This window comes from Harmonia axyridis, chromosome 1, assembly GCF_914767665.1.
Source record: "Harmonia axyridis chromosome 1, icHarAxyr1.1, whole genome shotgun sequence".
NCBI lineage: Eukaryota > Metazoa > Arthropoda > Insecta > Coleoptera > Coccinellidae > Harmonia > Harmonia axyridis.
The window spans coordinates 76984529-77008954 of NC_059501.1; the positions used below are offsets into that span (position 1 = coordinate 76984529).

At 36.0% G+C, this 24426-nt stretch overlaps 1 protein-coding gene and 1 non-coding gene across 2 annotated transcripts; one reads left to right on the forward strand and one right to left on the reverse strand.

Annotated features, from left to right (window-relative positions):
• The first annotated feature begins 676 nt into the window (after positions 1-676).
• Positions 677-776, forward strand: LOC123671782. Its single transcript, XR_006746196.1, has one exon. It is a non-coding gene; the product is annotated as a U6atac minor spliceosomal RNA (small nuclear RNA).
• A 563-nt stretch (positions 777-1339) lies between these two features.
• Positions 1340-22575, reverse strand: LOC123688768 (glucose dehydrogenase [FAD, quinone]-like). Its single transcript, XM_045627426.1, has 2 exons — positions 22178-22575; positions 1340-5708 (listed from the first exon to the last, which is right to left on the reverse strand). Exons 1-2 carry the CDS (start codon positions 22484-22486, stop codon positions 4026-4028), a joined length of 1992 nt encoding a protein of 663 aa, XP_045483382.1. The 5' UTR covers positions 22487-22575; the 3' UTR covers positions 1340-4025.
• Between the last annotated feature and the right edge of the window lie 1851 nt (positions 22576-24426).

Genomic DNA, 24426 nt, shown 5'->3' on the forward strand with positions numbered 1-24426 from the left:
GGCACGTTATGCAAATGATCGTAGCTGAAAAGACAATTATCTCTGCAGAAACCAGAGCAAAATTGAGATATATTCAAATGCCGCGAGAAAATTAAATGGTTATGAAATGAGGGGGAATAAAACGCAGAAACGGTGATTACTAGAGGAGGAATGGTAAAAACGAACGATTAAAACTGTGTGAATGTTATAATATCGCACTTGAATTTCAATATGTACCCTGAGGCAGAGTGCATTTCTCAATTAGAAATAATTCAACAATTTGGATTGCGATTTTTCTACTTCGGAGGACTTAAAATTCAGAACCATATAAGTGAAATTAATATCTTCAAAGGGTTTTTAAAACTGTTTAATATGTATTTCCAATAATTTTTCGAGTGAAAGATTATCATCCTTACAGTTTATTTATTTTTCTTTGAGTCTTGCATCAGCTTATGTTCGTGGATTTCAAAGTATGATAATTATAATTATTTTTCAGAAGTGAATTAGTAAATCGTTAATACCCATAAGGATATCACAGGAATTAATTTCAATATCTTGAAGATGAGTACATTCTTTGAGAAAATTAATTATCCACCTAATTTTGACGTCAACAGACATTTCTTTCTGAAAAACTTAGCATAATATCATAATTGTATGAATGAAAAAAAAGTACAAAAAAATATGAAATCAATTGTATGTGTTGTATGAAAGGAGGCAAGTTTGGTACTCTCCTAGACAAGGATGGATTACAATTAATACAAATATAGGGTGTATATGAATAGTGGGGAAAAATTTAGGTGGTGATTCCTTATCAAAAAAAAGGGTGGGTCTCTTATATAAACTTTTCTTTTTGAGCCCCCTGCTTGGTTTCAGCTCCCAAAAAGTATTTTCCAATTTTCTTCTTAAAAACCAAAAAATTAACGAAAATGAAATTGAGCTCACTTTTTATGCGGGCAAGAAGGCATTCAAAAATTTTTTGTTGGTGTTCGCCTATGATTCCATGGGGTAGAACAAGCCACCACTCAAACCTTTTTCGCAATACCTTTTTCTATATTAATATTTTAATTTTTGTTAGAATTCTTAATAATTTGGGAATCTTGTAAATGTTCGCTAAAATTCACTGTTTTTGAGAAAATCATTATTTCAATTCAATTTAAGGAAATACAAAATACAATTATGAGATCAGTAATTTTTATTTGATACTCATAACAGATCATATAAATTAATAACCGTTTCAGATTTAAAGATTATACTTGTTGTTTTTCAAATCAGACACGTTATATTTTCAAATAAAACTGTCCTATTCCTTATAGATACGCTACGAAATCATGAGTGGGTTGAAATAAAACAGACAACTAACTAAATTATTCCTTATTTTATTAATTTTAAAGCCAAATCGTCACTAATGATCTCTAACGAGAAAATCATCATTTTTTCAGTTCTTCAACAAGTCGAGTCTAACATTCTTGCATTGGCGATGTCCAATCCGAATCTACCACGACATGCGTTGATTGGCCAGTGATAACAAGGTTGACATGACATTTTGTACCATATATAACAAGATCCACCGCATACCATCCCTCTCTGGTTCCCATTAGCATCCACACAAGCGTAATTACGTTTAGGACAATCGCCCTTTGTGGCACTAATAAACAATAAACTCACTAGGCAAAAAATCAGGAATACCTTCATGTTTCAAATTGAAAAAAAAAACTTGATGTAGCTGAATGTTGTTACTTTTTCGAATGTGCTGATTTCTGATATTGGCCGTTATTATATGCAGTTGGATCCTGGTTGTTTTTTTAATTTCGAATAATAAATTACGCTTTATGTAATTAAGATTTGGTGTGTCAATATTTGAAATGGTTTAAAACAGATTTATGGAACTTCACGGATGTTGTGCAGTGTAATCTTATAATGCATGTGAATTTTTATCTCTTTTTCATGTGTTTTCGTATATCTGTTCAGAACAGTATTCAAATGAGTACACTGTGAAATTTTCCTTTATTATTCATCATAATGAATAGAGTGACAATAAGTTGTTGAAGTTATGATTGAAAGTATTCAGGAAAAATACCACTTGATCTCTGAAAATAATTCAATTACAAATATTATTTTTTGTTTTTCCCTCAAGGAAGATTTTACATGCGTCAGTTGTGTACTGCAATACTGATTTGAGTTGCACAATAAGTATATCATATTTCGAATATGTAGTTATGGTGGCCATATTTAAATCCGATATAATATTAATTTTCCCTGAAAAAGCCTTTCTTTAGTGCTTGTTATCAGAACAGGTTGCTCTTCCATTCCGTTACATTGACGAATTTATAATTATAATAATTTTTCAAAATTTTGTTTTCAATGGTTAAAATTAATTCTACTCCTTTTCTAATTGTAGTTCAGAGAAGAAAGTTCATTTTCAGAGAAGGAAACGTGTATTTTAGATTCGGAATGTTCAATGGATTTGAGAATGGTTCATTTCAGAGAAACGAAATTGAAATTCGGATAAGGAAGTTGCAAGTCAGAAAAAAAAGTTGTAATTCAGAATAATGAATTGAATTTCAGAAACAGCAAAGTATATTTCAGAAAAAAAAAATTGTATTGCAGAATCCAATTTCAGATAATATAATATTTAATTCAGAAAAGTCCTATCGAATGTGAGGTACCAGTACAATATGCAACACAGGTATTACATAAATAATGCTACCACAGCATTGTGGTATTGAAGGAATCGAAAAAGCGATAAGAGCATCAAGATAACACCTTTTGATCCTGAGCCTTTTTGTGGGCTCTCCTATTTATATTTTCCAAATTATCAAATTCCAATTCATATTTTCTAAAAATCAATCTTTTCTTTTCTGAATTACATATTGCTATTCTGATAGACAAATTAACGTTTCTGAATATAAAGTTTATTTTCAAAATTTCGAATTCCCTATTCTCAATTACAATTTCCATCTTCTCAAATTCAATTTGCTTTTCTGAATCTCATGTTTCGTTTTCTGAATTACAATTGGAAAAAGTGTAGTTGAACATAGTTGAAACATATAGGAAAAACCATTGATGTAGAAAAAATCTAATTATTACTAATTATCTTGATGGCAGTTATTCTCATTAACACCCAATTACAAATGACAGCTGTATAAAACAGTTCATATTCATTTTAATTGAAGGAATTGTTATTGAAACAGATGAATGCAACAGATAACAACCTTCGAATCGCTAAACAACATTCCAAAATTAGATTAGACAGATCAACAAAAATTGTTCAATTAATCTTGTTACTAGGTAAATAGGTTACAAGCATAATAATTATAATATCGATATTTCTTACTCGTGATTCAAAAGTAAAATCGAACGACTCATTATCATTCTTGCTTAGATCATGAGGAAATTAATTCTGGGAAATTGTCTGCATATTTGCTATTTGTATGTACAACAGGTACTTCAGTTTCAATGACAATCAATTTGTTTTTAGATCAGAAAGTTTTTCTTCGAGAAGGTTTAACATTGAAAATAATGAACTAGACATTATATGGATATATTTACAAAATGTATCACAACACTTTCATTGACTGATTAATTTATTGTTTCTGCTTTGAATTTTATGGTGGATCCCAAAATTAACTGGAATGGAGCATGAAAATGATTTGATAGTGACTACCATCACAATTAAAAATTGGGGAAACAATTAGTTTTCATTTTATGTGTATTTATGGAACTACGTTTTGAATGTCATTCCAAATCCGATGAATTAAGTACTTCTTCAAGGAAGTAAAATAAGTACATTCAGTAATTACTCGAAGAAGTAGAATTCATTCAAATTAACATTTCTTATTATCTTATTGAAGTAACTGAAACATCAACTCCATTACAGCGCTACTAAATTTTTGAGGTAAAAATGGCATAAATTCTATAGCAATATTTCGTACTTCAATTGAATAATCACTTTTTTCAATTCCCCAACAGTATTTTTTTCTTCTAACTCTTGTTCATCATTATATAGTTCACTTTGATCAGGGAGGTTTTTACTCACTAGAAACTCATCACCGTCTACAATTAAAGCCGAAACTAAAACCTTTGAAGAAATCATCAACGCAACTAACTAACTCTTTTGCAGATGCTGGATGCGCAGACTTATCTAACCAAGAATGCTTCACCATATCACTTCCTTTTTCAGCAATCATTATCGTAGGAGCATTAGTGTTTCCTCTGACAACTTTTGGCATGATCGAAGCATCTATCACCCTCAAATTCTTAATGCCATACACCCTTAACTCAGGGTCAACCACAGCAGTTTTATCATCCTTTGGTCCCATCTTGCAAGTACCAACTTGATGGTAAATTGTGTTGGTATACAGGGTGATAATACATTCCCAGTATTCATCAGTGCCAAATTCATGATTTTCACAACCAGGCAGAGAATTCGATACTAATCTAGCGCCAACCTTTCTGAAGGCATGTGTACGTAACAAATTCAGACCTTGCTTGATCCCCTCGACAATTCTGAGGAGATCGATTCTTTCGTAAAAAGTGTTTGCGTAAAACATAGGTGCACCGTATATGGGGTCAGACTGGTTTAGTCTTATATATCCTCGACTTTCTGGATTGAGAAGAATCGGTCTTAGTACCAAACCATCATAGTAGGCCAAAGGTAGTACGTTTGTCTCGTACGTTAAAATAGGATCTTCGATGAAATTTGCAACGTTTATCACATCCAAGGTCAGTTGAATATCTGGTCTGTCATAAGACTTTTCGTATTTAGTTTGGATGAAAGCGTTCAGTTGAACGGTACCAGTGGCCGAAAAAGGTCCATCATGGTGCTCTTTGAACCTGTACAAGTCTGCTTCTCGTTCTTCGTCTGTCGCTGTTGTAGCGGTTTTGTTCGTTAAGGCAAATATAACACCATCTGGTGTTGGATGATCTTGAAGGTTTTCTCCCACACTAAGATCTTTCAATGTTTCGATACCCATTTCTTCTAAATGTTTGGCTGGACCTACACCACTCAGCATGAGGATTTTAGGCGAGTTGAGTGCCCCAGCAGATAAAATAACTTCTTTCTTCGCGAAGACTCTCACCATTTGGTTGTTCTTCAGATACTCAGCGCCGTATGCCACCTTGGTTTTTGGATCGATCAGAATCCTTATAACATGAGCTCTTGTTTCTATTTTTAAGTTAGTCCTTTTTTTTCGAATGGGTCTTATGAAGGCAGTATTTGTACTTTGTCGAACGCCGTGCTTGACTGTATGTTGTAGTAGCATGACACCAATTTGGCGATCTGAATTTTGGTCGATAACCTCCAGACCGAGCTCTTTATATGCCTCGAAGCCTATCTTCACGTTCTCGTCTTGGTAAGGGAATCTTTCCACATTGAGGTATCCTCCGGTACCATGGAAGTGTTTGTCGTGAGCCTCTTCATCATGGTTGTTCTCGGATTTCTTAAAGTAGGGTAGTACTTCTTGGTAAGACCAACCGTGATTCCCTAAGGCTGCCCACTCGTCATAATCTCCAGGGTTACCTCTGATGTAAATCATGTAGTTTATGGCAGATGAGCCTCCCATGACTTTGCCCCTTGGCCAAGCGCATTGTTGGTTTCTTCTGGCTAAGCAGCTGTGGGCTTGCGGTTGGGTCATGTAGCCCCAATCGATGCTGGATCTCTGGAGCACTGGGGACAAGGCAGGTACAGAGGTGACGTCGGGTTCTTCATCTCCCGCTTCTAGGAGTAGAACCTGAAAATAAAATTAGGTTATATGTAGACGAATATTTCGAGTACTGAATGAAAAATGAGGAAATGAATGAGGTGTGTCAAATTATATGAAACGTTATGTAGTCATACGAAAATGTTGGAACATGTAGACTTAGTTTTCGAAAAATATTGTTGTATATTTTGCAGCACGTGAATTTTTTCTTTACAGGTTGATCTGATTGATCTAATTGATAGAGTTGCAAGTCATTCGACAGATGTTAGTCATATGTCTTGAATTAAAAAGTTCCCTCCTATAAGTGTAGGATCCAGTTATTGTTCCCTGTAAATAATTGAGATAGTCAACAGGATGCTTGGAGACCTATTAGTTTCTTTAAGTGTCGAGGGCATGACGGTTTCAATGAATTTACAGGGAACGAATCGCTTTGGTATAGAACTTAGAAAGGAATTGTTAATTCTTCGAGATGCCGAAGACATGTCGGGTCGATTACTCGATTGTAAATTTTAGGAGATTTGCTGGGGTTAGGAAAGATCGAAGACAAGACGGTTGTACCAGATGTGTCACATCTGTGTATCAGGTTCTAGTCCAGGGGAGGTACTTGGTACTCACTCCGATATCGGGGTGATGCGAAGGGTGTGGCCAAGTCGGACGAAGGGAAGTCGATATTCAGGGGAGGTCAGGAAGTCCGAGTCGATAGAGAGTTCAAATTCTGTCTAAGTCGAAGTAAGAGTAAGTTCAGTCGGTTGAAACTTAAGACGTAAGACGGAAAGACGGTTCGCGGACTAGATTAAGACGTGTCGCGAATGAGTTAAAGACGAGACAACCGAAACTAGAATTCTAGGCGAAGACGTGATATGCGAAGACGTTTCGATTAATTAACACTCAAGTAAGACGAAATTCAGTACCGTATCTACTGTGTTTGTACTGAAGTGTGGCTTTGTAAATTTATGTATATAACTAAAAAGAGTTTAATTATTACAAATCCAACCAAAGTCACGGAGGAGAAGTGGAAAGACCAGGTAATCGAATCATACCTCTAGACGATCGATTAACCAAGCCTACATAAGTATTTGGTTTTCTCAAAATGAAGGTTGTTGTATTCAAATAACTATACTCTGTGATATCAAAAATGCAATACCATGAAGCCGTTATTATTTCTTGTTCAATTTTGGCCGAAAAGTTTAACTAGTTGAAGGTTGTAATTGATTGAATTTTGATTGAAACAATCTAATTAGTAGCCATGGAAAATTTACCGTTCTACTTGTTCATACATTCAAAATCATTTGGTATATTCATTGAAGGATTGAGTAGATTTCAGTATTATTTGTGGTTTTTATGACTTTTGCTTTTTGTTTTGTGCATTGCTTTGCCTTTTCTCTATAGAACGGTGTTATCAAGTATGGTTCAGAGAAGGTCAAGAACGTCATGTATGAAGAAGTGTAACCTGAAATAATTTGGAGTTTATCAGATAACTCTTGATAAGTTATTGCTTACAAGTCTCTATATTTTTTTCATTCGTAGATTATCATGTTGATGTCACCATAGAATAAAGTCTATACTTGCTAAGATTTTTGTATTAGGTGTATTTTTTGCTTTAATATGAAGAAATCTGCTGCTAAAGCTCTTCGAATGCTCTAAAATACCTATGGTAAGGCATCTCTTAGTGAAAGAACATCCGAGAGTGGTTTCAAAGCTTCAAGAACGGTGATTTTGACGTCGAAGACCAGCATAAGGCCGATACTAAATCAAGCCTTGTATCAAACGCAAGAAGAAATGACAGGATCATTGTAAGTGACGCAACACGCCATTTCGAAAGCCCTGAAAATCAAGGGAATGATTCAGAAAAAAGGAAATTGGGTGCCGTACGAGTTGAAGCCGAGAGATGTTGAACGGCGTTTGTCTGCTTGTGAACAGCTACTTGCAAGGCAAAGACGGAAGGAATTTCTGCATCGCATTGGGACTGGAAACGAAAAATGGGTTCATTACGATAACCCCAAGTGCAGAATATCGTGGGAATATGCCAGCAATGCTTCCACGTCAACGTGAATCCCTACTGCTAAAATAAACAGACAATACTAACAATATGTCGAAATGGTAGGCTCATAATAAATACTCAAGGCGTAAGAGAAAGATGGAAAATTTCAAAATAAATGATTTTCCCGAAACAACCAAACAATATATTTCGAATCAAAATTAATTCCACACCCCGTATGGAGTTTGGCACGACTCCTGACCCTCTCCAGAAAGTCAAGAAACTGATTTATTCAGTCGACTGGATCCGAATTCAAACTCGACATTCAAGGAATGGGTTGTATTATGTCCTTACAAGACATCCTTAATTCAATTTATCAATGTCACTATTGACTTGTGTTATTCATTTAATGAGCCCTATTCACGTCGCTGCTCTGTAGCAAGGGAAAGTTAATTCCTTTATTGAATCTGAGAAGGCTTGCCTCTCGCCCTGTCCCTTAATTGAAAGAAATATGTAAAAAGCATCATTTCGAGATATGATTCGACTCGTAGATTTCGACTACAGACATCGGAATAATTGAAATTGGGTCTCTGTTCGGGGAGTGTTTCTTGTTTTGTGTTGCATTTTCAGGAAATCGAGTTATGGAATTAGCCTTTTCTGAGTATTGTTGTGTGCAATGGTTTTCATTGTCAGTGTTTACACTTAACTGAATATGTCTGCGGAGTTGTGAATATTCGATCATTTAATAAATGTTGATGATTTTCAATGAAAACCAGACAGAAATTGAGCTCGAATAATCAGAAGAGCAGTGAGATAAAATTTGGGAGCATTGGCGCGCTTGTTCGAATTCGAATTCATAAGGAAATGTTGGAATTTTGCATGAACTTAAAACTGTTGAATATGAAAGAACACAACGAATTGATGAAACATCATAAGCGATTGTATCAGCTGAAAGTTTATAAAGGGTTTTCCAATGAGAGGTTTCATTTTGAAATTGAAAAAATCGAATATATTTTTAGAGAAATCAATGGATGTTATTACATTATGTCTAGGGGATTCATCAAGCCAAGTAGCTTGATATTTTAACCAACTACTTGACTTGAAAATCAAGCTCGTGAAAAATTACATACTTGAGCTTGGCCTGACTTGATTTGAGATATTTATTGGTTGACTTGATATCAAGCTACTTGATATACACGCGTCGCACGTAGGGTTGCCAGATGTATATAAGGAAAAAACCGGACAAATTTTTATTTTTTATTAGTTCATATTACAAATTACAAAAAATTACGGAAAGCTTACAGTCTACTTCTTTATATACTTAGCATTTGACGAGACTGCTTTCAACAAAGATTTATTGCTTGACATGGCATCCTTAAATTCCGTGCAACTAGCATTTATATTGACATAAACACACAATTCATATTTTACAGTGTTTACGTCGAGACGATTCCTTTCGTCAGTCCATAGATTTCCCATAACATTGACATGCGCAATATCTATCTACGTAATTACAAACAATACTGTTGGTTGTCACGCGGTTGCGCTTGATATTGCGCGGTCGCGCCAGATATTGCGAGAAATTTGAAAACCGGACAATCTTCTGTCCGGTTTACCCAGATTTTTTCGAACGGACAAACATGAAAAAAACCGGACTGTCCGGTCGAAAACCGGACATCTGGCAACCCTAGTCGCACGGCATATATTTCTGCAATCTCGTGCGCGCTTGGACTAAATGAGGGGATTACTCGAGCGCCGAGAGACTGAAGCATTCGACAGTGTGATTTTATTAGTAGTTTTCTCACATTTCTATGAAATCTATTAGTAGATTCTGGTAGTCTCAGAAATATCTCTCTAAAATTGGCCAAAACGGCCAAGGATTTTTTATCAACGCCAGCATTTTCAGCTTCTGTTGAGAGACAATATTCCAGAGCTGCTCCCACAGTTACAAAAACTCCGAATAGGTTAGGCGACAAATCTATAAGATGTCTCATGTGTCATAGATCCTGGATGGAAAATTATGAAATCAAACTAATCCTGGAGGTTTCTCAATATTAAGAAACTTCATTTTTTCATTATTTTTTATTTTGTTATGATTTATAGTGATTTAATTTATGTTTCTATTAAAAAAAGTTGATATTTTAGGTTCTTTTATACGATAGGTTTAATTAATACAAGTGTTTTTTGCAAGGTTCCTTCTCATTTCATCACTTTTTTATTGATTTGGCACTACATAATAAAACTGCTAAAAATCAAGTAGCTTGATATAATGTACTTGATGAATAAATACTTGACTTGACTTGAGATTGAAAAACTACCTACTACTTGACTTGAGCTCTACTTGAAAATCAAGCCAAGCCGTGAATATCTATGCTTGTGTGGCATGTAGCGCCTTCTTGTTGAAAATAAACATCCACATCAAGATCTTCCAATTGTGGCCAAGTGGAATGCCTAATTTCCAAGACCAAGTAAGAATCGACAAACCTAGGTTTTCGTCATCCCAATGGGCAAGAGTAGCAACAATATCAGTAGTCCTTGAGCGACGCACACGATTTCGATTATTCACATCACTTACCTGTCCTAACAGGTCAAATATTTCTACCTGCTTCACTTTTGCCGGCCGAGGAAGTGCTTCATGATGACCCAAGGAGCTTTGGTTTTGCGAACTATTTTTGTACTATTTTACAATTTCAGTGAGTTGTTGAAGCGTGTATCGTTTCATTTTTAGTAATGGCATTGTTTTCACTTGTCAAATATCACAAATTTATGGTTCAAAAAGTGACAGCTACCCAGATAGTGGGCTATTCAAAGTGAAACATCTCATAGGAAAACCATGTTTATGATACATAAGTAATTTTCTTCATGAATACATCAAAATTTTCGTTTTTTTTTCTGTTGAATTGGATGCTGTATTATGGAGAATAAGGGGAGCAATTTAGGTGGCGAAAAATTACTTTACCGACATCCTTGACGATATTCAGATTCTGAAACTACACTGGGAAATTCAAATCTCCAGCGTATTCCATTCGAGAGTTATCATCGCATCATCAGAATCATAGACAAGTCAAGCAGCATATCGAAAATAATCTGGAGATTTCAGTTCAATAAAGTTGGGTCTACCTTCGGTCCTTCGATATCCTCGGAATGATTTAATTTTGGTCAGCTCAAGCCTGAACAATCATATACAATTTTTTGAGTTCTGCATCAATATTATCTAATAGCTGGTATTTCAGTGTTATAATCACCCAACCTGTTGTCCAAAAATTATGTCGCCTAGTGTATTAACCGATGCAGATCTCCAATCGTCAAGGGATTACGCGAATAATTCATTTATCGGTCCGATAGTTATCCAGGTATCTGCGTAATTTTGGCTATTGTCCGACCTGGCTGTACCCATGTAAGATTTCTGTAATATCCCATTCACGCTGACTGTAACATTTCAAATTAGATTGATAGGCAGATTATCCGTAAAATGGTAGTTAAAATGACAGTAGCTCGTAATCGATATCGCCGAATTGGATTGCAACACACAACATTCTATGGTTGAACGACATAACTTCGTGAAATGGTATTAATGAGAAAGTTCAAGGAAGGCCTTCTGAAAAATCTAGGGTCATAACAAAGCCTGGCTATAAGGAAATATTTACTGAATTGCACTCGTAAAGGAACTTTCATTGTTCGATTCGAGTCGTAAAATAAATACTTAGCCATTTTGTTCCTTCCGCTATGCATTAGAGTTACGAGAGTGACCAAAACATTGGACGTAGGTAACGAAAGCAAAAAGAAGTGACCTCTTTCACCTAACAAGAACACTGGAGAAAAAGTAATGAGATTGTGCTTTTAAAACTACTGGCGCTATTAATATCTATGGGTATATTAATTTGGTAGATTGGCATGACTGCTGTTCATAGATAATAATTAACTTTCATCACAATTATCTCATTAGTTGGGACATTGTAGATTTTTATTTGCTCAAAGAAATTTGTTGCCTGTGATTTTACACAGCTTCTGTAGGTTTATGTTCATTTCAATCGGGAAAAATGGAAAAGGAAAATAGCATATGAAAAAGTCTATGTCGATCATTAAGTCCTGGGCAATATCTCTTTTGTTTTTCGTTCAAAATTCTGTATCATAAAGTTGAGTCTGAATCGAGATACTGAAGGTTGGGTGATGTTTTTTACATTTGTTAGGTTCTTGAATAATGGATGAAAATGAGAATAGTGTAGGGATAACACATTATTTTTTATGGGAAAATTACAGTGCGAGCAGAGCAATTGCTTGGTAAGTGTTATTTATACTGTGTACCACCGACACAAACCGTTAAAATATGGTATATCCTAACTTTCAATAATGCTCAAAGCTCTGGTAATCCAAAAGCAGCATTTGTTTATGAAAAGACCAAAATACTCCCCGAAATGGTTATGAGCGATGGTTAATTTAGTTGCTTAAGATCGCAGTGAAGTTGAAGATAACAGAAGGCAGTATATTCATTTTGCATGAATATTTGTCTACGAGCAAGTTTTGCTCGGGATAGGTAGGTACCGCGCTTGCTCACCACTGATCATATATAAGAACGCATCGTCGATGCCAAACGCGTTTTGGAGATAATTTTGCAAAGATATCCTTCCTTCCTTTCTCCATTAGCATGTGCTTGGCTAGTCGCCATCGACACATTAAACAATCTGTAACACAAATCACTAAAAAACTCAACAATCACAAACTACTTTTACAATTTCAACTTCACAAACTCTTCGGTATAATTTTCAAAAAGGAGCTCCAAATCAAATTAAAGAGCTCCAAAATGGGACGTGAGGAAAAGTAGTCTTCTCACCGTGACGACCATTTTGGAACTCCTGCGTAGATATGTGACAGGAGATGAAACATGGATTCTTTACCTCAAAAAGCTTTTAGACACAAAACGATAAAGCTATAGTCAAATTGCACTCCTTGACCACCCAGCTCATTTTCCAGGTCTGGTCCCCAGCCTGCTTTTGCAGACCTTATAAAAATATGCTTCAGGGAATATAGTATAGTATATACTATAGTGTGCAACATGTGGAGAAAGTCCTTTTTCTCACTCGTATGCTCCACATTTGTAAGAAAAGTTGAACTTTTCCCACTTGCTGCACAATTTACAATTTCTCTTCACCCTACAGAAAATGGCGAAATTTGTACAACTTTCCAACTATGAAACTGTCAATTTAGGCACTATGAAACTTAAAACTGTGCGATTTACTTTACCGTAAATAGGGAGCACGAAAAACAACCAATACGGTGGCATCTGTGAAGTAAATCGCATGGTTAATAACCAATAAAATAAAACCTTTAGTAGTTACCACGGAAACGAATAACAGTCCGTGTAGCCGACTACATAGATTCACTACGCCTAGCTGGTCCCTTCAAATATACTGAGCATGACCTTTGAACCGTAAATATTCAATTTTGCCGTCGACGTGGAAGCATGGCCGCCCCCCATGATTTTCTGTGCTTGGGATTATCGTGATGAACCCATTTTGTGTCTCTAGTCACAATGCGATGCAGAAACCCCTTCCGTCTTTGCATTGCAAGCAGCTGTTCACAAGTAAACCAACCCCGTTCAACATCTCTCAGCTTGAACTCGTACGGCACCCAATTTTCTTGTTTCTGAATCATTTCCATGACTTTCAGGCGTTTTGAAATGGCATGTAGCGTCACTTCCAATGATCCTGCCAATTCTTGTTGGGTTTGATAAGAGTCTTGTTAAAGTAATGCCTCCAATTCTGCATCTTTGAAAACCTACTCTCTCCCACCACCATGCTGCTCTTCGAGGTCAAAATCACCGTTCTTGAAGCGTTGAAACCAATCTCGACACGTTCTTTCACTAATAGCGGCCTCACCATAGGTATTTTAGAGCATTCGATGAGCTTCATCCGCAAATTTCTTCATATGAAAGCAGAAAATTAAAACCTCCCGCAAATGATGAGAATTTGGCTCATGAGCTGACATGTTTAATCGGGAATTACTTTATGATGCAGACACAAATCGACTAATATTACGATGGCTTTACGTTTACAAATACCTAAGCTTATTGTATGAAATCTACGATCTTTTTATTTCGCCTACCACTTACCGCTACAGCTATCTTTTGCAAAACGGTGGAAGCTAAGTTGTACACCTAATATTTTGTATGCCTACTACAAACCCTTTTCGGCGTGCCCTATCCGTTCTGGACGTTGGCAATCAACATGGCAAGTTTTATCTTGTTCGCTATAATTTACTCGGATGCCTTAGCTTGACACTGAAATTTAGCACCAAAATCACTACTTGAATGAACTGCTATTAGACTATAGATGTAGGCTTGGTTAATCGATCGTCTAGAGGTATGATTCGATTACCTGGCCTTTCGTCTTTTTCTCCGTGACTTTGTTGGATTTGTAATAATTAAACTCTTTTGAATTATTTACATCTATTTAGAAATCCACAATTATACAGTACAAACTCAGTATTGAGAAGATCCTAATAACGTCCTAATTACAAGTTTCTCACTACGGTACTGAATTTCGTCTTTAACTCTAGTTTTAATTACTCGAAACGTCTTCGATTATCACGTCTTTGTCGTACTTCAAGTTTTCGGTCGTCTCGTCTTTGATTTGTTCGCGACTCTTCTTAATCTAGTCCGCGAACCGTCTTTTCGTCTTACGTCTTAAGTTTCAACCGACAGAACTTACTCTTACTTCGACTTAGACCGAACTTTACTCGTCTTCGTCTTAACTTGAACTGTCTCTCTGCCGATTGGAACTACCCTGTCTCGAATATCGACCTCCCCTCTTTCGGCTTGACCACACCGTTAGAGAAAGTACCATCCCCTAGTCCAGTAAGAGCTTTGCCGTACCGCCCACAAAGATCTTCGCGGATTCCTGGAAATCGAATATTCTCGAAGGGCTAGAACCTGATACACAGATGTGACACATCTGGTACGACCGTATTGTCTTCGAACTTGCACAGCCCCCCAGTAAATCTCTTCAAGATTCACAACTCCATGACATATCTTCGACACCTCGAAGAATTACACATCCTTTTTACATTATATGTACAATAGCAATTCGTTCCCTGTGAATTCATTGAAACTGTCATGCCCTCGACACTTGAAGAAACTAATAGGTCTCCAAGCATCCTGTTGACCATCTCAATTATTTCCAGGGAACAATAACTGGATCCTACATAGAGTTACTTAGAATCGCTGTAAAAATAAATCAGGACTGCCTATGGTTTTACTGCTGATTGATCATTTGTATCTTCGACTGAAACAGAATCGGTAGCCATTTTCTCCACGACGAAGGAAATATAAATCCTGTCCCTTCTCCGCAGATAAGATAAGGCTTTTTATCTCTCAACATTTGACCGTCCCGTGCTGTATGCCTTCAAATGAAAAATCGTTCAAAGCTGATGAGTCCAATAAATTTCCATTTCCAATATCGCCCGTATACGCGCTTCTATATCCATCTGTTTCAAGGGACGGGCCCAAGCGAAATTGCATTTTAAATGTTATCAATTTACGTTTGATAAATTGCAGACTAGACTGGAATGGAAGTCACGTTTCGAATGAAGAAACAATACGGCCGAATCCCTCCTTAATCCGTTCGTTATCAGTTTCTCTTTTTCCATACAGCAAACAATTCTTTGCATTTTGGTTTTTAGCCGGCAGACGAGAAGGTTTTAAGGGATCAGCGTCATACTGTGAGAACTCACTGGATGGAAGGTATTTATCGTTCGCGAATGTTTGTTTTTTTCTAATTTTTTCTATTTTTTTGTTTCCGGTTGAACTCGGATGAATTTTTAGGGAGAACGTGTTTTAGGTTTTATTCTCTGGTTTGGGTAGATCAAAGAGGAAAAGTTGCAGATCATTTAATCTTCAGTAGGAATCAGAGAGTGAGGCTCTTTGTTGATTGACGAGTGAGAGATATAAAGAGATCAAAAGTAGCAGTCCTAGATTCAAAAACATCACCCTCAGAGTATTATAATATTCAAATTTCAGAGAAATGGTAGCTATTGAAATTACCCCCGGAAAAAATATGGGATTGGTAATAACAAACCAAGAAGAAAGACGATCAGGATAATTTGTCACGTTAGAGACACCTCAATTTGAAATAAAAACAGATTTATTTTTATGAAATATACATGAGTGGCTCACCAAGCTTTATTAGCTAGGTAACAGTAAGAATTATCCAACTTTTCGACATAATATCAAATGTGGTGCATAAGTTTGTAAAAAAAAAAAAAAAAAAATAGAGTCCACAATAAGTTCAATGCTGTTCCCAACACGTTTGATCTTTCTGATAAGGTTCATAACCAGTAGTTCGTGAGTAATATTAATGAATTAAGCATAAATATTAAGGTTTTTCTAGTTTGGGGTCTTGGTCCCTCGAGAATCTAAGGAAACAAAGAGGTCAATACACTTTGGACAAAGTGAGGAAAAACGCCTTTTTCTGACCCGAAACTTTTCTGGGCGTTAGGCAAAATGCATCTAAAAGCAAAAGTTTCGAGAGAAGCAAGGAGCTCTTTTGGAACATACAGCAAGGACCAAAAAGTATCTGGATCTTATTAAGAACATGCTACACCTCCTGATTGGCTTCCTTACAGAGCATTACTGTATTAGGAAGCTTCTGAAACATATGAGAAACACATAACTCCAATATCTATGGGGGGAGGAAGAAACTACTGATACTTCGGTCAAGGAAGCTCTTGCTATTGCAACCCAACGCCGTAATGTTTTGTATAAGAAACTTGTGGGAGTGAGGATATAACCTCTTTGAAGCCATCCCAGATATGGAGTTCATTTGCACTCAGGATTTGCAAGGCGAGATGTAGATGCTCTGGTGGTTAAAATAGTTTTGATAATCGACCACATAGCATGTCACTCACATGGAACTAGCGCACAGGTGGCACTACCAGTACCAAAATATTCTTCTTTCTCGCAAGTACCAAGCTTCTAAGAATGCGAGTCAAAACTTTGCAGCATAGGATTGAGTCTTTATCAAGATATTGAAGGTTGAGTGACGCTAAATCTGTTGTTGATGAAATTTAATGAAAACGAGTTTCCTGTTTTGATTAAAAACTGTTTTTCAATGAGAAAATATGCTGGGAAAGCAAAGCAAAGACTTCATTATAGTTGTCCAGATTCGGCTCCATTGACAACGACTGTTAAAAGGTGTTAAACGTGACCGCAGAATCACTGACGATGGTAAACGCTCTGGTCACCCGTATTCAGCAATTGTTTCATAAAACATCAAAAAAGTCTACGAAATGATTTTATGCGATTGTAAATTGAAGTTACACGAGATGACGGTGGAGTTAAAGATATCAGAAGGAAGTGTATTCACTATTTTGCGTGAAAAGTTGCCACTGGTGATCAAAAGAATTGTTGCTTGGAGCTGTTCAAGTGGAATAAACAAAATTTTTTGCATCGATATGTGATAGTGGATAAAACATGGATTAACCACTACTCTTCTGAGTCAAAAAGAGTGTCAGTTGAGTGAGAAGCAGTTGATGAAAGCTGTCCAAAGCAACCAAAGTGTCAAACATGTGCTGTCAAGGTAATATCATCTGTATTTTAGAACGTGCATGTTTCATTGATTATTTCGACAAAAGTAGAACCATCAATGGTGAATATTACCTAACGTTTCTGGATGGATTGAAGCAGAAATAAAAAAAAAGTCCTCAAATTCAAAAAAAGTATAACATCTCTTTTACTAAGACAATGCTCCAGATGATTCTTCTCCAGATCTGGCCACCAGTGATTACTGGCTTGTTGCAGACCTCAAAAGAATGCTCTAGGTACAAAAATTTGGATATAATGAAGAGGTGATTGCCAGGGTGAAGCTATTTTTGGAAAGCAAAGATGCATATTTGTACGAGAAACTTTGGAGTATTTATGTATCACTCTTGAAACTGCCTATGTTGACGAATAAAGTAGATTTTTTGAGAAAAATGTATTTTGCATATTGGGCCTGGGACAATAATCAAGTGAATCTATTCAATTACATATTCATTAATGCATTTGACTTCATCCCAACGTTATGTGTAGAGATATTCACACACCCCTGTGCGACGATCCTAACTAGTAGTTCAATATTTCATGAATTTAATCTTCCATATTTATTCCAATATTTTCAATGACCCATATTTCGCGCCATTTCGAGCAGGTAATTGTTTTCCCAATTACTGGAAGCATTGCAATAACGGCAAAGTTAATTAGGCGAGATTTGTTCACGCTGATTTCGATAATCACTGCAGTTTTATTTGAGTTATATCCTGTTCTGTGCCCCTTTATTAACGGATAGTATGCTGTGGAAAATTCTGGATGAATGTTAATAACGCACAAAGTATAACGAGCATATGATTTTTTTTCGATTATATTCGGGAGTGATTCGATTTTTATTTGTTTTATTCGAATTCGAATTATTTTATCCACGTCGATGTTTTGTTGTTTTCTGTCTGTGGGCCTAATTTGACGTGAAATGGTTTGTGTTTTTACCATGTTCTGAATTGTGTGAATTATTTTGTGTTTGAATGCTAGGGTGAAATAATGAAAACATACTCATAAAAATAAATGTTTAAAGCTCATTCATACCTATCAGTTTTCGTTCAATTCTTTTCTTTAAATTTCGAAGTTTTTGAACAAAGCACCAAGTTTTGAACTTGGAAAAGTGACATAGCAGGATAATATGGAATAATTTTTGTTTTGAGTTATATTTAGTTTCCGAATGTTATTTTTTTAAGTTTGAGTTTATAGGTATTTGTACCTCTACTCTTATTGAAACAATAATAATAATAATAATAATATCATTTAGAACGCTTCAATTATCTTTCTTCATAATGAACTTTTCAATAAGAGGTTTCATTTTGATATGAAAAAATGAGCATATTATCAGAGAAATCAATGAATGTTTATTTCAATGTAAAGAGGAAGTTATACCATCAACGAAAAAACCGATATCAGCCAAATAAGGTGTTCAATCGATTGTGAAGCATTGGTATAGATGTCTTCTTTCACGTGGACTCGAGGAAAAAAGTTTGGAGGTGTTGAATCACAAGATTTTGGTGGCCAATTGTGATCTTCTCGAGCAAAAACATAGCCGTTTGTCAAAAACGGACTACGTCTACATCAATATCTTTCAATTCTAGTATTAAATAATCATTTCATCAAAGTTCGGTGGCGCAATTCATTCACCATAACAGTTATACACTAATTATTTTTTTGTACACTAATTTTCCATTTTATACTCTGTATCGAAGTTACTATCACCGATATGGATCATTGTTGTACCAGTATCATTTTCGAATGAGTAAGATCTAATCGTATCAGCATCCCATAAACCTCACTAATCAGTGATATGTTGACGATGGAGACTAAGATGATTTGAGCAATGTTTTTGTGTCCACGTTTGGGGTTTTATCAGATAGGGGTCAAAATGATCGTATAATTCGAAAATTATATTAGATGTACAACTTTGCAATAGATGGCTGTAGAGATCTGTAACCATTTTAGCGATGAGAGTAATTGAGGATGAATGTATACAACGTATACATAGGTACAATAATGTATACAAATTACCAGCATGCCGTTTTTTCCTGAATATATTCGGAAATAATTTAGTATTCATTCGACGTATTCGAAATTCGAATTATTCCATCTACGTCAATGTTCTGTTGTTTTCTATGTGCCTATTTCGACTGAAAACAGGTTGTATGTGATGTTTTTTCCATGGTCTGAATTGTGTAAAATCCATTGTGTCTGAAATAAAAGGAAAAAGAGGGGAATGGAATGAGCAGAATGCTGATATCATCGAGTATTGCCAATGAGCTGAAATATTCATATGAAAAGATGAAACGGACTCGTAAAAAATGCTGATGTGGAGGATTTTCAATGGATTTTTTTTCATTTCTTCGAATTGTTCGAATTGACCTTTCTGAAACTAACACAGTTAACGCTCTTTCTAGTTTAAAATTTGGAACAGAGTTTGAATTTTAGGTGGCAAGGATATTCCTACTCAATTTGATCAGGGTGTACTCATGGAATTTGAAAAATGTAATAGCCAATAGACATTATTTTACACTTTACAAAAAGGACATAAAACTGATTAACAGAGTATTATCGGCAACAAAATAGACAAGAAAATGTCTTTTTAGACTGGGTTCATCGTCCTTCAAAAATTGAAGGAAAAAAAGACGCCAACTCACTTGCCAGAAAATGATCACAGACTCCTTGTTTCGATCAATGGCACACGGCCTGGCTGACCAGCACTTCCGGTCTTATGAAGAAGTGAAAAATTGGAACGATTCATGGATCGCTTCAAAAGATGACCAGTTTTTTCAATGCGGGATTCATACGATGCCCGAAAAATGGAAGAAAATCGTGGCCAGCGATGGATAATACATTGCATCATAAATGTAGAACTAGTTTCTGATAATAAAGCCCCGAATTTCGAAAAAAAAACGGCGGAAGCAAAGTTGTACCTCTACGTAATGACATTTATATATAACAAATGTCATTATGATGCTCACCCATTTCATCTTATTGCTCTCAGTACTTATTTATATATAATATTATATATTATAATTCCAAATAACGATAGAATATGAAGAACCTAATCTTTCTTCTATTCAACTCGAAGATTCATTATGGCAATTGGTACCTTCATAAATAAATAGTTACGGTGTGCGCGTTCAACTGTTTCGAAGATATATTGCAGTTGGAAAGACTAATTTCTCCAAACCACAAGAAAATAGGATGAATAAATGAGTTCGTTTAAGTTGAGTGTTTGCGGGATAAAAGACATGCTTTATCACGATGTAGAAAACCATATCTGATTCGAAGATAATCTTCGAATGGACTTATATTACACAATTTGTTTCGATGAATAAGGAAGAATAGTTGGATAATAATGTATTTTTATGCACGTAATTGAAAAAATTTTCATTTGATAGGAAGTCGGTTAATGAAATGGCAAAAATGAGCAGATTCAGCGATAAGTAGGTATTGATGAGAGGTTTTCAGTGAAAATATGCTGTCATTTCGAACTCCTGTTTTTCTGTTTATTTTCGTGGTCTCGATTTCATGTTTCCAAGATGATTTGGCTTATCTTGATATAGTAGGTATTAAGTGAAGTTGACCTTTAAAATTGTTTTCGTGAAAAGTACCTATACTTCCAGCCCCAGTACAAAACATGAAATGAGAAGCATTTTGAAAATTATTCTTTTTAGGCACAACATGGCTAGACAAAAAATGAAGACCACTAACAAAACTATCCGACAGGAAAAAAATCAGGGCATGCCATTTAAAAAAATGAACTTATTGACATTTTCAAAGGCCGTTTTTCGAAACTTGCAGGATCTTTCGGATAAAACATACACCTATACAGTAATCCGTAAATTTGCAAAAGATTTGAAAACTTTGCAAAAAAAATAAATCGTTCTATCTCGAACAGTGTTCAAGATATGATTTTCAGTTTAAACCATTCTAACCATGAAATTCTTCTAAAAAGTGGCCAATGTCAAGCGGGTTTTTTGAAATCAGTATTTCATCTCATCAGATAATGAGTATAATATAAAAATTAGGTATTCCCATTAAAAAGAATTTTTGAGTGGTATCGTGTTTCACCATTTTCGGACCAACTTTAAAGTAAAAAATAATTTGAGATATCATGCACTGAGTGCTGTCGATTCCGTCAAAATTTGAATCATTCTCCTAGCCCATAATTCATAGGAGTTATCGACCGATCGGGCACTATTGACTCATCCTGTATAATTGAAGAATTATTCTGGAAATTTTTCGACTTATCATCAGTTCTTTCACTTGTACAATGCGGTTCAAATTCGATGTCTGATGATACGTAAACTCCAAAACTGAAACAGTATCTACGAGAAAGAGGGGTGGCAGTGGTGGCACACATTATCTTTCAGAAAGCTCGAAAAACTGGAAACTGCATATAGATATTTCCTTTCATTTTCGATAAACATCAAATCATGACCATTCAAATGAAATTTTCATAGAATCTGATGGTTATGCTGAAAAAATCAATTTCTCAGAATGTTTTGAATTATAATGAAACCTTTTTTTTTATTTTCGGCATCAACTGAAATCATTAGCCGTTTAGGACATGTGAAATGAAGAAAAAAGATAAATAAAGACAAAACAAAAGTTTTTATGGATCAAAACGAATATGGATAAAATTGGGGCATTTATTGTTTAGACCCTGTAATAATACAAGTTCTAATCAAAATTTTGTAGGAAACTAATTTTTTCAGGATTACCTACAAATTCAATCATCGTTTATATCACGGAAATTGAAGGAATAACAAAGAGTTTTTCATTTTTTAGAGAAAAATCGGAAATTTGTCATCAATTTTTTTTACAGTGTCGAAATTTCTTTATTAAGCACTAAATTTCAACTATACTTCACAGTATACAGGTTCACATAACCACACTCGTAACAAGCTCTCTTCTAAAAAATAATAATAATAAGTTTTTTATGAAACTCACCCTCCATTTCGAAATCTCCGAAAGTCTATTGGCAACAACGCACCCTCCACTTCCAGCCCCAATCACAATAAAATCATACATGTCCTCTTTCTTCGGCTCACCACCAGAACCCTTCTCATCGAAAAACCCAGCCCCCTTACTGAACACAAATTCGGAAAAATCATGGTCAAAATCGTTCTGCGGCGCATCTTGCGATCTACCGAACAGATTCGTAACCAGCTGTAAGAAGAAGAACGTCGATGGTTGGCACGTTGTCAAGTTGGTGTGCACCAGACAGGCCTCCGACAGATTCGGCGGTACCCAAGACATTTCTGACCGAAAGTTGGTACGGTACTGAAACACGCCAAATGGTCAACCTTGCAGAATGACACGATCGTTCTTATTTTGCTGTCGCTGAAGTTTTGTACATTTAACAGTTCGATTTATGCAATTGATCCCACGATTTTGATTCGTTGTGAAGTTGGGTAAAAATCGGGTAGTAGGTACTGCAGGGAAAGAGTGAAAGGTGCTTCGGTGCTAGATTGGTGATTATCGGAAATCTAATTTCATCGTGGAATTCGTGAATTATGGGATCTAGTTTTCGGATGGTTGTATCACGGGATGCAACTGGTCTTTTGAATGGGATACTTGGACGAACAGATTATATTTTTCGTATATTCCCATTTTTGAAGTGGTTATTTTCGATGAGGAAATATTGCTAGGACGGTTGAATTGTTAGTGCGCTTGTATATAAGAATAGTAAGAGGCTAACGTTTCAACCAATTTTTCATCACTAAATAATATCTTCTTTAAAAAATGAAAAGAACAGGAAAATATGTTTTTCGGCAACCGTCCGGAAAGTGCTCACTTCCCGGACGCTTTTTCTCTGAGAAAGTAGCATTTCCCGGCCTAGTCCGGAAAGTACGTACTTCCCGGACTAGGCCGGAAAAGCATCATAGAATCCATAGCAACCGAGATAACGGCTGACAGTTCATATGAAATTAGTTGTCAAAAATTTGCATGTTTTTTGATCGCAATCGCAATTAAATATGGAAAGCAGCAGCGATCGTGTTATTTTACGAGGTTGCCGAAAAAATATTGTACGCAACACGCCCGAAAATGGTTTTTTTGGACTCACAGACTTCCAGGACTCGCTTACGCTCGTCCTGGAATTTTGTCTATTCGTCCAAAAAAACCCTATTTTCCGGACTTGTTACGTAAATTACTATTACCTACTAGAGTCAATATCAACCAATAAAAGAAATTTGATTTTAGGAAATTTAAGAGATAGTGATTTGCATATTTACTTAATCGGAAAGTAAAAAAATTTCTATGACTTTATTTAAATACATAAGCGTACAACTTTGCTTCCGCCATTTTTCTCCGTAATTCGAGGCTTTATTGTGGAAAACCGGTTATACATTGATGATTCAAAGTATTATCCATCGCTGGACACTAATTTCTCCCATTTTTCGGGCAACGTACGAATCCTGCATTGAAAAAACTTGGCATCTTTTAAAAAGAACCACGAATAGATACAATTTTTTACTCCTTCATAATAACGGAAGTTCTAGTCAGCCAGGCCGTGTGCCATTGATCGAAACAAGTGATAGTCCGAGAGAGAATACAGCGGGTAGAGTGGGACTTCCTATTTCAACGTTTCCAAGTATTCTTGGCCACTTTCGCAACATATGGTCGACATGTGTGTAAAGCCACTTTATCATGTCTCTCGTTGTATTGCGGCCATTTATCTTTCAATGTTCGACTCAAACGCATTAATTGCGTTCGATAACTATCGCCTGTGATTGTTTCAGTAGGTTTCAACAACAGATGATACACTACGATGAGCTGGTTCCACCAAATAGTGATTATGACTTTGCAACCGTGAATATGCATTTTGGCCGTTGACGTGGAAGCATGGCCGGGTATATCCCTTTGATTTTCTGCGTTTGAGATCATGCAGAAATCCTTCTCGTCTTTGCCTTGGAAGCAGCTGTTCACAAGTAAACAAACGCCGTTCAGCATCTCTCGGTTTCAACACCAAATTTGCTTGTTTCTATATCATTCATATGACTTCCAGGCATTTTAAAATGGCTTGTTGCGTCACTTCCAATGATCCTGCCAATTCTTGTTGCGTTTGACACGAGTCTCGATCAAGTAATGCCTTCAATTCTACATCTTCGAAAACCTCCACTCTTCCACCGCCATGGTGGTCTTCGACATCGAAATCACCGTTCTTGAAGCGGTCTCACCATAAGTATTTGAGAGCA